Consider the following 17,253-nt stretch of genomic DNA (forward strand, 5'->3'; position numbering starts at 1 on the left):
ACATTATGTAGTAACGTTTCCCTAACGTTCCGCGAACGTGTTGTGTTTTTCGAACAATCTGACGTCAGCTGAGCTGAGTCAAGGCTGCACGCATGCGCGTAGAAGCTTCCGTGAGACAAAGACGAAGCTCGACAACGCTGCAAATTCCAGAATCCCGATAATCAGGCAATACGGTGCGCCATCCATTGATCACATGTAAGTAGATAGAAAGAGTGAAATATGAAGCACGTTTTTGTGTAACAATTTCTACCCTACATGATTAATTTCAGACCATTTTACGGTTTTAGCGTTGTGTCAAATGCGCGCCATGCTCAACTGCCGGCACCATATAAACTAGCATGCATTTCTCGTGCATATTGGCTGTTATATAGTTTCCAAATACCAACGAATGACTTCTGAAGAAGGGTGGATCTATAGCCTAGTTAAACAATAATTTGCCCCGTCAGTGTCATATTTTGAGGTCCATATGGGCACGAATGTTGCCTGAACGTTCTGTTAAACATTATCACAATTTCAGAAGGGTTAAAACCATTAAAAATCAGTTGCCAGTGGCTTATTTTATTTTTCGAAGTTTTTTTCAAAATTTTACCCATTACGCAATATCCCTAAAAAAATGTTATATACACCCGTACATTTTCCTGTGACGTCACAATACAAACAAACATGGCGGATAGAACAGCAAGATATAGCGACATTAGCTCGGATTCAGACTCGGATTTCAGGGGTTTACGCGATTCAACAGATTACGCATGTATTGAAACTGATGGTTGTAGTGTGGAGGCAGGTAGCGAAAACGAAATTGAAGAAGAAACTGAAGCTATTGAGCATTGCCAACCTTGAGACCTCCGATTTCGGGAGGTGGGGGGTGGTTAAGAGGGGAGGAGTATATTGACAGCTAGAATTCACCAAGTCAAGTATTTCATACATATTATATATATATATATATATATATATATATATATATATATATATATATATATATATATATATATATATATATATATATATATATATCTACATCCTGAAAATATGCAAACAAAACTGTGTTTAGATAATTGACACTTCAAACTTGCATAAATAAATATTAAGGAATATAACATAACTTGGCTTCTGAGAGTTTCAAAATGTAATGAATAAAATGCTAAAGTTGTTGATAAACAAGCTATTATTTTAATAATTAAATATGGTCATTTTAAATGAATTATTATGATAATTTAAAATCAATTATTTCAAATATGTTTATTTTAATGTATAATTCTATGGCTGGATGTAATAAGGAGTCACAAAAAAATACAAATAAAAATACAATTAATTTTGATGTTTTTAGCAAAATATAGTAAAAATGTGGGCGATAATAGGGCAACCCATTTTCCTTGTTTTTTTTTTTTTTTTATAGAATAAACAACACAATGAAGAAGTTTCAACAGAAGGCTTATAAGCGTAGATGGGCTGCCACAACTAGGCATTTGAAGAAGCAATGCCGACAGTCAACTTTAGAATTAGAGAGTGATGATAGCGAGCAAGAGAATGACACGACAATCTTTACAACTCCAGAAACAGTGACAACCCTTCAGTACATGGATGCTGCGGAGACTGCTTCCTGCACTGCCGCGGGTGCTGACAATGCCACCTACAGTGGCCCTGATAGTGATGAGCCTGATGAAAATGATGCTGATTGGAGACTAATCGACCATCATGTCACCTTGTCATCTGATTCAGAAAATGAGAGTGATAGTGACTGCTTTGAAGATATTTTGAGGTCTGGATTATTTTATCTTCAGAATAGCTTCTGCTATTGGCCAAAGCCAAATCCTACCCACTCCAGAATCCGGAGAGCTGAGATTCCTGACAAAGAAGTCTGGGATAGGCTGCCAATTCGGGTTTTCAGGAAAACATTGACTGGTAAGGGAATATTGTCAAAGTCATATCATGTATATCTTAAACAACATAATTCATCTTGAGTCATCAGCATACTTTGAAATTTTGCAGAAGACTTTGACAAGGCCCTTCAATAGGAAAAACAAGCTGAAATGTTTTCGAGCCCAGAGGAAGAAGAAATGTCAACCAAATGGAGCCACATCACCCCTGAACGTTATAGAAACGATGAGGAAGATGTGTTTGATGCTGACGGTTAGTCACTTTTCAAAGACTGTTTACTTACAATACTCAAACACTACTTAGTGGTGCATAAATGTTATTGTCTACGTTGGTTTAGGCCAGGGGTGCTCACACTTTTTCTGCAGGCGAGCTACTTTTCAATTGATCAAGTCGTGGGGATCTACCTCATTCATATATATAATTTATATTTACTTATTTATGAAACATATGTTTTTGTTAACAAGTTAAAGGTGTTTAATGATAATACAAGCATGTTTAACACATATAGTTAATATTGTTAATACATTAAAGGTGTTTAATGAAAATACAAGTATGTTTAATACATATAGTTAATATTGTTAACAAGTTAAAGGTGTTTAATGATAATACAAGCATGTTTAACACATATAGTTAATATTGTTAATACGTTAAAGGTGTTTAAAGATAATACAAGCATGTTTAACACATATAGTTAATATTGTTAACAAGTTAAAGGTGTTTAAAGATAATACAAGCATGTTTAACACATAGATTCCTTTCTTTCATGAAGACAAGAATATAAGTTGGTGTATTACCTGATTCTGATGACTTGCATTGATTGGAATCAGACAGTGGTGCTGATAAGGTCCGCATTTTCGAATGGAGGAGAAAAAAAGTCCTCCTTTCTGTCCAATACCACATGAAAGTGGTTGCTTTTTGGCATCTTATTTATCCAGCTTCCGTACTCCTTTTTATACACTTTACAAGAAATACATTGTTGGCAAACTCCGTAGCTTGCTAGCTTGTGCACGCCAGCTTCCTGAGACTCTTATTTTGGTAGCGCAAGCAGGATGAAGCAGAGCTTTTATTGTGCAACTGTGCGGTCGGTCTTTGGAGTTTTGACGACAGGTACGGCGCCAGAGTCTGTTGAAATAAAGTGTTTCTCGCCTTCCAGTCGGTAATTTTAATGAGCTGGCAGCAGCCAGCGTCATCTCAGAAGACCCTCGGGTGCCGTGAATGTCAATCAAGTGACAAAAGTGACGTCATAGTGAAGATTTATGATCGCTCATTTTCAGGACTATTTTTTTAATGCCTGGCTGGTGATCGACTGACACACCCTCCGAGATCGACCGGTAGCTCGCGATCGACGTAATGAGCACCCCTGGTTTAGGCGAAGAGGAAATTCGGCCAAAAAAGAAGTGCAGAAAAGAGAAATTACAGAACCTCATCCAGGCACCCCCACTGCCAGTGCTCCCACCATTGAACTTTCCAAACTCCAGCGAGTACCAGACCACTTCAGCCAGTACCAGCCAATACTACACCACTCCAAGGCATCCAGGCCGACCTCACAGCCCAGCGAGAAGCAGCACTTACAGGCTCAGTCCAGACAGGAATCATGCATCCAGCTCAAGCCAGTACCAAACCACTCCAGCCAGTACGAGTCAGTACCAGACCACTCCAAGAAGCAGCAGGAATGCCCTTGAAAGTGAACGTTAGTTGGCTATTTAACTGTTGATAGGTGGTGTTAAACAGGCTGTTACAACGGGCAGTAATACAAATTACCTCTTTGACTTTTGTTGTCTTTGCAGTTTTCCAGTTAAACATGAAAGATAAAAAAAATAGTTGAGAACCAGGGAGAAATTATGCGCATGCTGAGAGGGCTGGCAGCACAGTCTGTGGGGCCAGAAGCTGTGGATGTTCAAGATCTCATTGAGAAGCCTTTCGAGACTCTTGAGCAGCTTAAGGCCTTCTGTGAACAGCTCGACACTGATCTTCTGCTCAGAAAGCAGCTGGTAATTAGTTTTAATTCCCCACTGCAAAATTATCTTGCTCAGTTATCAAAAAACATGTTCTAATCAAGTACAATATTGTTGTTTATTTATTTGTATAGGTGAAAGCTCTTACTGCTCTTGGTGGGCAGAATTTGGCAGACACGGTGAGGACAATGCTGAGGAAAATTGCCACAAACAAAGTCCTGGAGCAGCTTGGTCTCCGTGGAAAGACAGGCAAAGTGGCGTTTGAGGACTTGCCCTTTTACAGAATAATAATAAGTAAGTGTTAATAATAGGTTTGCATCTTTGAACATGTTGCATGTATGCTCACAAGGTCGATCTAGCTGTTATTATTACGGTATTTATTCTAAAGGGAATTCTAAATTGTGCTGGTGATTCCAGAGGCATGCAGGGGTGTTTACAAACAGACGACCACAGCTGAAGTAGATTGTGAGCTTGGAGAGGTCCTGAAACTGGCCACTTTTCGAAAGGGAGGTTCAAAGTTTGAGGTACGGAGAATTATGATAAGATATCCCAATTTTGAATTCCATTTTATTGAAGTTCCACTGCATGTTTTTTGAATTTGCAATTTTAACTACTTGCAAGAGAAGAGGAGGAATTAAGAGGAAGTGACGGCGAAGAAGGACAAAGGGAAGTGTAAAAAGGAAATGGACAGTGAGATGAGTGACCAGGTAAATGATAAAGTAATTATGCCAATGTTTTATTTCAATTCATAAAGATCCCAGTTCTGTGTTGAATTTGCAATTATAAATACTTGCAGGAAGTGAAGAAGAAGAAAACAGGGAAAGGGAAAAGAACCAAGCAAACGCTAGTGAGACCAGTGAGCATTGAGCAGGTAAACAAGGAGTAAATTATGCCATGTTTTAATTGAATTCAATTCATCTACATTCCAGTGCTGTCTTTGTTGTATTTGTGAATATCTATAATTATTTACTTCCAGGAAGAGAACCAACAAGAAGGGGCAGGAGTACACTGACGCGCACGACCAAGACCACAGCATTCCATTTCTATTCCATCCATCCATCCATCTTCTTCCGCTTATCCGAGGTCAGGTCGCGGGGGCAGCAGCCTAAGCAGGGAAGCCCAGACTTCCCTCTCCCCAGCCACTTCGTCCAGCTCTTCCTGGGGGATCCCGAGGCGCTCCCAGGCCAGCCAGGAGACATAGTCTTCCCAACGTGTCTTGGGTCTTCCCCGTGGCCTTCTACCGGTCGGACGTGCCCTAAACACCTCCCGAGGGAGGCGATCGGGTGGCATCCTGAACAGATGCCCGAACCACCTCATCTGGCTCCTCTTGATGTGGAGGAGCAGCGGCTTTACTTTGAGCTCCCCCCGGATGACAGAGCTTCTCACCCTATCTCTAAGGGAGAGCCCTGCCACCCGGCGGAGGAAACTCATTTCGGCTGCTTGTACCCGTGATCTTGTCCTTTCGGTCATAACCCAAAGCTCATGACCATAGGTGAGGATGGGAACGTAGATCGACCGGTAAATTGAGAGCTTTGCCTTCCGGCTCAGCTCCTTCTTCACCACAATGGATCTATACAGCGTCCACCATACACGGTGTTGATAGTGCACTGCTTCCCCCTTCCTGAGGCGGCGGATGGTGGTCCAGAATCGCTTCGAAGCCGTCCGGAAGTCGTTTTCCATGGCTTCCCCGAACTCCTCCCATGTCCGAGTTTTTGCCTCCGCAACCGCTGAAGCCGCACACCGCTTGGTCTGTCGGTACCTGTCCGCTGCCTCAGGAGTCCTATGAGCCAAAAGAACCCGATAGGACTCCTTTTCAGCTTGACGGCATCCCTCACCGCCGGTGTCCACCAACGGGTCCTAGGATTACCGCCACGACAAGCACCAACTACCTTGCGGCCACAGCTCCAATCAGCTGCCTCGACAATAGAGGCGCGGAACATGGTCCACTCGGACTCAATGTCCAGCACCTCCCTCGTGACATGTTCAAAGTTCTTCCGGAGGTGGGAATTGAAACTCTCTCTGACAGGAGACTCTGCCAGACGTTCCCAACAAACCCTCACAATGCGTTTGGGCCTGCCAGGTCTGTCCGGCATCCTACCCCACCATCGCAGCCAACTCACCACCAGGTGGTGATCGGTTGAAAGCTCCGCCCCTCTCTTCACCCGAGTGTCCAAAACATGAGGCCGCAAATCCGATGACACAACTACAAAGTCGATCATGGAACTGCGGCCTAGGGTGTCCTGGTGCCAAGTGCACATATGGACACCCTTATGTTTGAACATAGTGTTCATTATGGACAATCTGTGACGGGCACAAAAGTCCAATAACAAAACACCACTCGGGTTCAGATCCGGGCGGCCATTCTTCCCAATCACGCCTCTCCAGGTTTCACTGTCACTGCCAACATGAGCATTGAAGTCCCCCAGTAGAACGAGGGAATCACCCGGGGGAGCACTCTCAAGTACTCCCTCGAGGGAATCACCCGGGGGAGCACTCTCAAGTACTCCCTCGAGCGAATCCAAAAAGGGTGGGTACTGTGAGCTGCCGTTTAGTCAGGACCCGTCCCCCCCACCCAAAGGCGGAGGGAAGCTACCCTCTCGTCCACCGGGTTGAACTCCAACGTGCAGGCTCTGAGCCGGGGGGCAACAAGAATTGCCACCCCAGCCCGTCGCCTCTCATTGCCGGCAACGCCAGAGTGGAAGAGAGTCCAGACCCTCTCGAGAGAACTGGTTCCAGAGCCCTTGCTGTGCGTCGAAGTGAGTCCGACTATATCTAGCCGAAACTTCTCGACCTCGCGCACTAGCTCAGGCTCCTTCCCCCCCAGCGAGGTGACGTTCCACGTCCCAAGAGCTAGCTTCTGTAGCCGAGGATTGGACCGCCAAGTGCCCTGCCTTTGGCTTCCGCCCAGCTCACACTGCACCCGACCTCTATGGCCCCTGCTATGGGTGGTGAGCCCATTGGAGGTGGGACCCACGTTGCCTCTTCGGGCTGTGCCCGGCCGGGCCGCATGGGGACAGGCTCGCCATCGTGCCCCGCCTCCGGGCCTGGCTCCATAGGGGGGCCCTGGTGACCCGCGTCCGGGCGAGGGAAATCTGGGCCCTCTATTTTTATTCTTCATGGAGGTCTTCGAGCTGCTCTTTGTCTGATCCCTCACCTAGGACTAGTTTGTCTTGGGAGACCCCACCAGGGGACATAAAGCCCCCGGACAACATAGCTCCTAGGATCATTCGGACACGCAAACTCCTCTACCACGGTAAGGTGGCAGCTCAGAGAGGAGTGTGTATTTATAAGAGATGAAAAAACCCCAAATGAAAATAATAAGATGTCCTCTCTTCAGAGATGAGGGGAAAAAAAATAGTAGCTACAGATATAATATTCAATAAATGCACACAACTTAAAAAGTAACTACAGGACAACATATAAGACTAGAAGATGAGAAGCACTACGTACAACATCAAATATACATTCATATTAAACATGCTGTGTTTTTAAAGTACATTTAGCACAATCACTGTTTAAGTGTTTTTAAATCCCTGCAGCTTCCATGACTGTTACACACTTGTGTCTACTGACCTGATTCTTAAACCTGAACATCTTATCACACACAGTGCAACTAAACGCTTTCTCTCCAGTGTGTGTTCTCACGTGTGATATCATTTCATACTTTGAATTGTTTAGCACAAGGGCAGCACGGTGGAAGAGGGGTTAGTGCGTCTGCCTCACAATACGAAGGTGCTGAGTAGTCTGGGGTTCAATCCCAGGCTCGGGATCTTTCTGTGTGGAGTTTGCATGTTCTCCCCGTGACTGCGTGGGTTCCTTCCGGGTACTCCGGCTTCCTCCCACCTCCAAAGACATGCACCTGGGTATAGGTTGATTGGCAACACTAAATTGGCCCTAGTGTGTGAATGTGAGTGTGAATGTTGTCTGTCTATCTGTGTTGGCCCTGCGATGAGGTGGCGACTTGTCCAGGGTGTACCCCGCCTTCCGCCCGATTGTAGCTGAGATAGGCTCCAGCGCCCCCGCGACCCCGAAGGGAATAAGCGGTAGAAAATGGATGGATGGATGTTTAGCACAAGCTGAGCAAGCAAAAGGTTTCTCTCCAGTATGTTTTCTCATGTGTCTGGTAATGTCAAGCTTTCTGGAGAAACTCTTCTTACAAACAGAGCAAGTAAAAGGTTTCTCTCCAGTATGTATGCTCATGTGTGTGGTCATGTTACGCTTTCTGGAGAAACTATTTTTACAAACAGAGCAAGTAAAAGATTTCTCTCCAGTGTGTGTACTCACGTGTCTGGTAATGTTAAATAATTTCAGGATGTTGTTTTGCAATTGAAGACAAAACTTGTTCTCTCTGTGATAGCGAAACAAAATAAACAGTTTATTTTATGAATGTATGCAAAGTAAATATTGGCTTTTGCCTGACACTCCAAACGTGTTTTCTTATATTGATATTGTTTTGGGGATGTTAAAAAAGAAACAAAAACGTACAAAATGTTTAAAACACAATAATGGATTTATTTTATTTTATCCACAAATGTAAGTTTGTAAAAACAAAACCATCCTTCCACAAACAATTCAGTCATTTTCTCTCACTTTTATATTGCATAAAGGTCTGGGTACATACATATAAAACAATCACAACACAATCATCATATTACAAAAGAGCGTAATAAAGATAATTAATAAAAATGATTATAGAGACCCAACAAATGACTCATAAAGTCACATTTTAAAACTGTATAAAAGACAACTGTTCAAATGATGTATAAAGTAAATAACAATATGCTTCCTGAAGTGGTCCAGAAGATGTTTCAGATGTGAACCAGTACATATGTATATCATATAAAGGTGCTAATCTATGGGATGATTAATAATTAGAAATAACAATATGCAACACTTCAATATTTCAAACACCTATAAAAAAAACACTATTATGAATAAGTCTAATATTGTATGATGAATATATATATATATACACTTAAAATTGTTTAATGTATGTAAAATATGTATTGTACTGTTTACTCTCACCTTTTCAGTCAAATTGTTCTGTTCAATTTTTAATAAAGTACACAATGTTGCATATTAATGCATGTACAAAATATCTAATCTATAAATGTAGAAGCATATTAAAATTGTGTTACACAAATAATGTAACACATAAAGCCACACATTTTAAAAGGAAATGGTATTGTATAAAAGGTATATACACTAAATGTTAATTGAATAAATCACATGTTTTGTACTGTTTTGGATGCACTGACCTTTTTAGTAAAATTGTTCTTGTAATATTTTATATTAATATAAAAGTACACAACGTTGCATATTAATGCATGTAATGGACTGGGGGGAAAAATGGGTGTATAAATATAGAAGCATGTTACAGCATTGTTACACAAACAACAATGTCACACATGTTATATGTGCTGATGTTGTTGGAAAGTCAAAATTAAAGTCTTGACAGTTTATTTCAAATCCTGCCGTTTCATTTGCTGCTGCTGTTCTCACCAGCACACTTGTGTTTCTTATACTGGTACTTATAAGAGAATCTTTCACCACACACACAACAACTCAACACTTTCTCTCCTGTGTGTGTTCTCATGTGTGCTACAAGGTTTGATCGTTCACAAAAGCTTCTGTTGCAGATTGAACATGTGAAAGGTTTTTCACCAGTGTGTGTTCTCGTGTGTATTTTCAAACATTTACTTTCTCTAAAACTTTTACCACAGGTTGAACAGGAAAACGGTTTTTCATCACTGTGCGTTCTCATGTGTACTTTCAAATTGTTACTTTGTACAAAACCTTTACCACAGATTGAACAAGAAAAAGGTTTTTCTCCAGTGTGTCTTCTTCTGTGTTTTACCAAAGATGAACTTTGTGCAAAACCTTTACCACAGATTGAACAAGAAAAAGGTTTTTCACCAGTGTGTGTTCTCATGTGTACTTTCAAATTGTGACTTTGTACATAACCTTTACCACAGAGTGAACAGATAAAAGGCTTTTCTCCGGTGTGTGTTCTCATCATGTGTACTTTCAAATTGCAACTTGTTACTAAACATTTACCACATTCTGAGCAAGAAAAAGGTTTTTCTCCAGTGTGTCTTCTCATGTGTCTTTTCAGAAGACTATGGTATTTAAAAGTTTTGTCACAGTGAGAACATTTCAAGTGAGTGTTGTCAGTGTGACATGTCTTATCATCTTTAGAGTCTTCATCATCAGTGTCAGGAGAGTGTGACGTTGTGTCCTCACTATCTGATAGTGGAGCTAAGAGCTTGTCTGCTTGTGATCCTCCACAGTGGTCTCCATCAGCTTCTGTTGTCATGTGTTGTGTTGAGCTGCTGCTTGGAGGCTCCGCCTCTCTCTTCTCCTCACTTTCACCTTTGACCTCATCATCTTCACTCTTCACAGGGACACCAGTCACTGGGAACTCCTCCAACCATTTAGGCTGACTGATGTAGTGTTCCTCCTCTTCCTCTTTAATGTGTAGCGGCTCTAGGTCCTCCTCTTCCTCTTTAAAGTAGGGGTTCAGTGGGTCCTCCTTTTCCTCTTTAATGTGAGGGGTCAGCGGGTTCTCTTGCTCCTTAAAATGAGGGGTCATTGGGTCCCCCTCTTTATTTTTGATGTGTAAGATCAGTGGGTCCTCCGCTTGACCTTTAATGTGAAGGGTCAGTTTAACACTATTGGTCTGTGGTGTCTCGTGGTCCTCTTTAATATGGGGGGGCTGTGGATCCTCCCCTCTTTCTTTAATGTGATGGGAATGTGGTACCTCTTCTTCCTCTTTAATGTGGTGGGGCTGTGGCTCTTCTTCCAGCTCATGAAGAAGATATTCTTCTTCGACGTCTGCGGGACAGGAGAACACAAACATTCTTTAGAAAAGTACAGCTTTGCTCAGTCACATGAGACATTCTCCTGCACCAACAAATGATCTCACAATCTCCTCAGTTTCCCCTCACAGCAGTCAGGGTACTTCCACCTGGCACATGAAGAAGGCCTTCAGGGGAATGCCTTCCCAGGCCAACATCCAATCCACCTTATTCATATGAAAACATCCTAAAAGTCATTCCTGCAATCCATACTAGTGTGCTGCTCTCCCTCTGAATAAGTCATACACACACACGAAATAATGTACCACATGCCAGCCTCCACACAGTAGTACTGGTGATGAGCTCCCCCTGCTGGTGGACAATAATTACAGTGATTTTCACATGTATCTTTAGAGACATGTCTGCTCAAAAAATAGCATGAGCACAGTCAACACGTTGGCCAAAAAAGATGACATCTGTTTTGCTTTCATTTAGATACTGTTGTCACAGTTAAACTGGGAAGAAGTAATCAGATTACTGACTACTCCTTCAAAAGATAACTTGTTTACCTTATTAATAATAGTAATAATGGATTTGATTAATTTAGTGCGTTTCTAGACACTCAAATTGCGTTAGAGTGAGAACTGAGAAAGCATCATTCATGCAGTCCACACATTCAATGTGGTAAGCTACATTTAATTATAATGATACTAATATTCGCTGCCGTTGTGTCCTTGGGCAGGACACTTCACCCTTGCCCCCCCGGTGCCGCTCACACCGGTGAATGAATGATGAATGAATGAGTTGTAAAAATGAATGATGGGTTCTCACTTCTCTGTGAAGCGCTTTCAGTGTCTAGAAAAGCGCTATATAAAATCTAATCCATTATTAATATTATTATTATTATTAATAATTAGATGAAGCAATTCCTGAAGAAAATTGTGTGTGAATGCTCCAATGCTGAAGTTGAACTGAAATGCTGACAGAATGTAGTATGAATGTAATAATAGTTTTAATGTTGGAATGGTTTGAATGTTGAAGAGTTTGAATTTCGGGAAAACTGGGAATTTTTGAAGTTCTTAAACCAACTTGGTTTTTTGTCCTGACTTAAAGAAATGTTTTTACAGTGGAACAATTTAAATGGGTTGAACAATGGGAAAGGAGTCATTACCTACTCAGTGGCCTAGTGGTTAGAGTGTCCGCCCTGAGATCGGTAGGTTGTGAGTTCAAACCCCGGCCGAGTCATACCAAAGACTATAAAAATGGGACCCATTACCTCCCTGCTTGGCACTCAGCATCAAGGGTTGCAATTGGGGGTTAAATCACCACAAAATGATTCCCGGGCGCGGCCACCGCTGCTGCCCACTGCTGCTGCCCACTGCTGCTGCCCACTGCTCCCCTCACCTCCCAGGGGGTGATCAAGGGTGATGGGTCAAATGCAGAGAATAATTTCGCCACACCTAGTGTGTGTGTGACAATCATTGGTACTTTAACTTTAACTTTATTGCACTAAAGAAGGTTGGAAATAAGGTTAGAAAAAAACGGGAATTCCTGGAAATTTCTTGAAAGTGGAAAAATGGTTGTTTGAATTTCCAGGATGAATGTGTTAAAGGTGGAATGGTTTGAAAAATGTGGGAATTGTGGAAGTTTGAAAAATGGATAATTCATTTTGAATGGGGAAAATGTCCCTAAAGACTGGGAATTTATTTTAATAAGTGTTGAAAGGGAGAACACAATTCCTGAACACACTGAATATTTTGAAGTTGGAACGGTTTGAATCGATGAAAAATGTGGGAGTTGTGGAACTGTCATTGTATTCCTTTCAATGGGAATTTCATGGAATTTTTTGAGAATTTCGGGGAAAGCGGGAATTTTTTTGAAAAGGCTAAAAAATGTGAATGTTCTGAATGAGTTAAAATGGTTGGTGTTGGAATTTTTCTAATCAGTTGAGAAGTGTTGAAGTCGTAACATTTTGAATTGAGAAATGGTATTATGGAATTCCTGGAATTTCAAGAAACGGGAATTTTTCCAGTTAAAAAAAGAACTTTGTTTTCTGTCCTGATTAAGAGGAATGATTTGACGGTGGAACGGTTGAATTGGCTTGAAAAATGCTGTCAACAGAAAAAAGGGTTGGAAAAAAGGAGAATTCTTGGAAAAAAAATTTTACTCGGAAAACTGATCATTTCAATTTCCAGAATTAGTGGAATATGTTGAAGGTGGAATGGTTTGAATCGTTTGAAAAAAATTTTAAATTGTGGAATTTTGAAAAATGACTAATTCATTTTGAATGGGGAAAAATGTCCCGGAAAACGTGAAATTTTGTGAATTTTTGGAATTTGTCAAGGAAAAGCCTGTGATTACCAAATAGGCTGAACAGTTTGAAGTTGGAACGGTTTGAATCGGATGAAAAATGTTGGAGTTGTGGAACTTTGAAAAATGTCCCATTTATTTCAATGAGAATTTCATGGAAATTTGGGAATTTTGGGAAAAGCGGAATTTTCTTTGAAAATGCTAAACAATGTGACTGTTCTGAATGAGTGAATGGTTGGTGTTGGAATTTTTCAAATCGGTCGAGAAATGTTGAAGTAGCAACATTTTTTTGTTGGGAAATAGTATTATGGAATTCCTGGAATTTCGGTAAAACCGGGAGTTTTTCCAGAGAAAAAAACAACTTAGTTTTTTTGTCCTAATTAAGAGGAATGATTTTCCGGTGGAACGGTTGAAGTGGGTTGAAAAATGTGGTCGACAGAAAAAAAGGTGGAAAAAAAGTGTTTGGAAAAAACGGGAATTCTGGGTATTCCTGGAACTTATTGGAACTTGGACAAATGATAGTGTGAATGTCCAGGATTAGTGGAATATGTTGAAGGTGGAATGATTTGAATCGGCTGAAAAAAAGTGGAAATGGTGGAAGTTTGAAAAACGGCCAAATCATTTTGAATGGGAAAAATTATTAAGCACTTATTTCTTCTAGTTTCAAGCTAGTTTAGCGGCTAGCTTAGCTCATAGCTTGCCCGTCCTTTGTGTGTAGCATGTTTAGCCTCGTTCTACTATCCTTCAGTGATAATAATACTTGTAAGAAATGTATTGTATCTGCTGCAATGGAGGATGGTTGAGATGTAAGAAGATAAAGTTAGCTGTCGTGACAACTAATCCCTCTGGTCGTCCAACTGAACATCAAAAATACAACTACAACTCAGTGGTTAAAAATCTGGACGTTTGGAATCTTTGTGAGTGGAAAAAAATTCATCCCCCCCCCCCCCGCACAATAATAGGTCTGACTGCACTGACAAAATAAAGGTTTCAAAAAAGCACCTCACACAAGCATAATCAACTTATTGATGCATTTACACAATTATTATGCTTTGACCCAAAGTACTGGTCAAAATTGTCCAAAGATGTATTAAGTTAAAGTTAAAGTACCAATGATTGTCACTATTGCACCAATAAATGTGAGAGATTCTGCACTTAATGAAACATTTTATACATTCTTATTTGACAAAAAAAAAGCACACACTTAAATAGTAGTAAAATACGAGTAAAAGGTAAAAAATGGAACTAAAAACAATCAAAACTAAAAACTAAATGTTATTGTTTTTTATATTGCCAGTGTTGTTTACATTTATTTTTACTATTATGTTACTTGTTGTGGTTTATTTGTTACTAACTAATAACCGTTTTTAAAAAACTATATTTTAAGTTGAGTTTTGGTAGTAAAATAAATACTGGTGTTTTCATATTAATGATTAATCGTGTAATTAATCGTGATTACAATATCAATCAAAAATTAAAGCTGCAAGCAGCGTTGGTCTGGCCCGCGTATTTGGCAGGTGCTAGTCCTAAGTGTCCCAATACTTTTGTCCAGTTTTAGTCCCAAGTGTCCCAATACTTTTGGCAAGTTGTAGTCCTAAGTGTCCCAATACTTTTGTCAAGTTGTAGTCCCAAGTGTCCCAATACTTTTGTCCAGTTTTCGGCCTAAGTGTCCCAATACTTTTGTCCAGTTTTCGGCCTAAGTGTCCTAATACTTTTGTCCGGTGGTAGTCATAAGTGTCCCAATACTTTTGTCTAGTGTACCTACCTTGTCTGCATTGTGTAGGCACGCTGGTGCTTCCTGCTTTTAAGCAGCCATCTTAAAAAAACAGCAGCGCAGCAGCATCAGCGCAGCTGGTCTTTGAAGGGTCATAAAATCAAAACCGGAGCAGGTATTAAAACGCTGTTCTGTTATTTTATACACAAGGGTTTAATCTCTCTCCTGTGTTAGTTTGAAGCCGAAACGACAAACGCGCTCAGAGGAGATAGATTTTGAAGAAAGGTGACCGTTTTTTACAAAAATTTTGTTTTGAAGGGGGAATAGCAAACTTCCTGTTGATTTTTGCTGGGGGTTGTCAATTTATGAAATGTAGGCCTAAGTGAGACCTACATAAAGGTTTTTGTTTCATGTCTCTCCGACCTTCCCAGTGGGAGTTACAGGCAGTTTTGTCAGTTTTTTCATCCGAGGAGCAATTTTTTGTGCGTTTTATTAAAAAATTGCGCTAGAGCACAATTTTGAGATTTGGGCTTAGGTTTTTTATTAGATCACAATTTTTGCCAGTCCTGATGTGTGCGTTCAGTTTGGTGAGTTTTGAAGCATGTTAAGGGGGTCAAATTACAGCTCAAAGAGGCAAAAGTGACTGTTTTTAGTACTTTTTTGTCTTGAAGGGGGAATTGCCAACTTCCTGTTGATTTTAGCCCGAGAATGTACTATTATGAAATGTAGGTCTAAATCACACCTACATAGAGGTTTTTGTTTCATGTCTCTCCGACCTTCCTAGTGGGAGTTACAGTCTAGTTTTTTTTTTCCTAGGGGGCGCTAGAGCGCAATTTTGAGTTTTGTGGTTCGGTTTTTAAAAAAAAAGGCAATTTTCACAGGTCCTGATGTGTGGGTCAAATATGGTGAGTTTTGAAGCATGTTAAGTGGGTCAAATTACAGTTTAATGTGGCGGCGGAAGAATAAAGAATAAAGAATAAAACCTTACAAATTCAATAGGTCCTTATGTCCCATTGCATAAGGACTCCCTGTGGGAGTCCTTATGCAATGGGCCATGCGGGCCCTAATAATGGTGATTATTATTGTTGCCATAATGGTCCAGCCCTAGCTGTACCCTTGTTAAACAAAAGAGGGTGTAAAACACAATCTATTCTACATGTTTCATTAACTCAAGTTTATCTTTAATGTATCTAAAGGATATAAATATCATTCTATGATGTGTCTTTTTATATCCATCCATCCATCCATCCATTTTCTACCTCTTGTCCCTTTTGGGGTCACAGGGGGGCGGAAGGCGGGGTACACCCTGGAAAATTCCATAAAACCTTGAAACTATTTTTTAAAGGTTATCCTGATTAAAAATGTATCCTCCAGTTTGTGGCTATTATAATAATAATAATAATAACTGGGATTTATATAGCGCTTTTCTAAGTACCCAAAGTCGCTTTACATGTAGGATCCATCAATCATTCACATTTCCAGGGGATATGCATTTTTACAGCATATTTTAAAGAGATAGCATTAAAATAATAACTTCTAGGTATATTATATTGATCAACTAATCCTTATTTAGGGGGCTTAGTGAGCGGAATAGAGGCGCTCCCATTGACTCCATTGTTAGAATTAAGATAGGTTTTGCTAACGTTTGTTTGCGACTTAGAATGCATAAAAAATAAAAACATATTATTGTCTTACATAAGGACTGTGAATGATAGGCAAAATAAATAAATAAATCAGATCCCCTTTGATAATTTTTCTACATCCTGTGAACGGGTTGATGCTGTGGTGAAAGTGAGAAAATGAATACATGTCGGGAAAATGCAAATTTCATAAAAATGGCTGGCAAACTTTTTAAAACCTGGTTAAAGATTGTTGGCGATAAACCCAGAGAGGCATGTGTGTGTTTGTAAAATGATGTTAGAATTAGCTTTATTATTTGGTTTTAGGGTGCCCCGTCATGGGGCCCACCCCCGGCCCAGATCTGACTTGTTCCACCACTGGTCATTGTGATTATATTATATATTACAAATATCATTTTCTTGTTATTCGTCAAATATAAAGTTAGTAAACATGTGAGAGTAAGAAGTAAACAAACCTGTTCTGTGTAACACAACTCGATGTTTCTTGAAAACAGCGTCCCGCAGTTGATTGTTCTCTTCAATTGTTCTAGAAAGTTCCGCCTCGTATTCTGCTATCGTTCTTTCTAACACTACAAATATTTCTTCAACGGCAGCAGTTAGTCGCTGATCCACCAACGCTCTCAACATTTGTAATGTCGACATTTTCACACAATCACAACACTTTACTCTCACACTTGATCTCTACTTAGCGATGTGTTGATAACTTCTGTGTCTTCTGTTAGCAGCTAACAAGCTAAGCTAACTAGCGAGCTAAGCTAACTAACAAGCAAAGACAGCACGAGAAGCGGCACAGTGCTTCTAGCGCATCGAGACGATTTGATCCTTAAATAAATAATCAAAGATGTATTTTATACGACGTAAATATTTCAAACTGGAGAACAAATAATAAGACTGACTTATTAGCGTCCTGCGCTTTTTTTCCTCTGTCGAATTGCTTCCACGACAGTTAGCACGCTTGA

At 40.5% G+C, this 17,253-nt stretch overlaps 1 protein-coding gene and 1 long non-coding RNA gene across 2 annotated transcripts; one reads left to right on the plus strand and one right to left on the minus strand.

The window, feature by feature from the left end:
• The first annotated feature begins 4,498 nt into the window (after window positions 1-4,498).
• LOC133579221 (uncharacterized) lies at window positions 4,499-4,980 on the plus strand. The gene is made up of 3 exons (XR_009811885.2): window positions 4,499-4,540; window positions 4,630-4,704; window positions 4,810-4,980. It is a non-coding gene; the product is annotated as an uncharacterized lncRNA (long non-coding RNA).
• Window positions 4,981-8,365: 3,385 nt separating this feature from the next.
• On the minus strand, window positions 8,366-17,225 carry LOC133579114 (uncharacterized). The gene is made up of 2 exons (XM_061933646.1): window positions 16,750-17,225; window positions 8,366-10,667 (listed from the first exon to the last, which is right to left on the minus strand). The coding sequence occupies exons 1-2, from the start codon at window positions 16,934-16,936 to the stop codon at window positions 9,313-9,315; spliced, it is 1,542 nt and encodes a 513-aa protein (XP_061789630.1). The 5' UTR covers window positions 16,937-17,225; the 3' UTR covers window positions 8,366-9,312.
• Window positions 17,226-17,253: the final 28 nt, after the last annotated feature.

This window comes from Nerophis lumbriciformis, linkage group LG03 (assembly GCF_033978685.3).
Source record: "Nerophis lumbriciformis linkage group LG03, RoL_Nlum_v2.1, whole genome shotgun sequence".
In the NCBI taxonomy this organism is placed as follows: Eukaryota; Metazoa; Chordata; class Actinopteri; order Syngnathiformes; family Syngnathidae; genus Nerophis; species Nerophis lumbriciformis.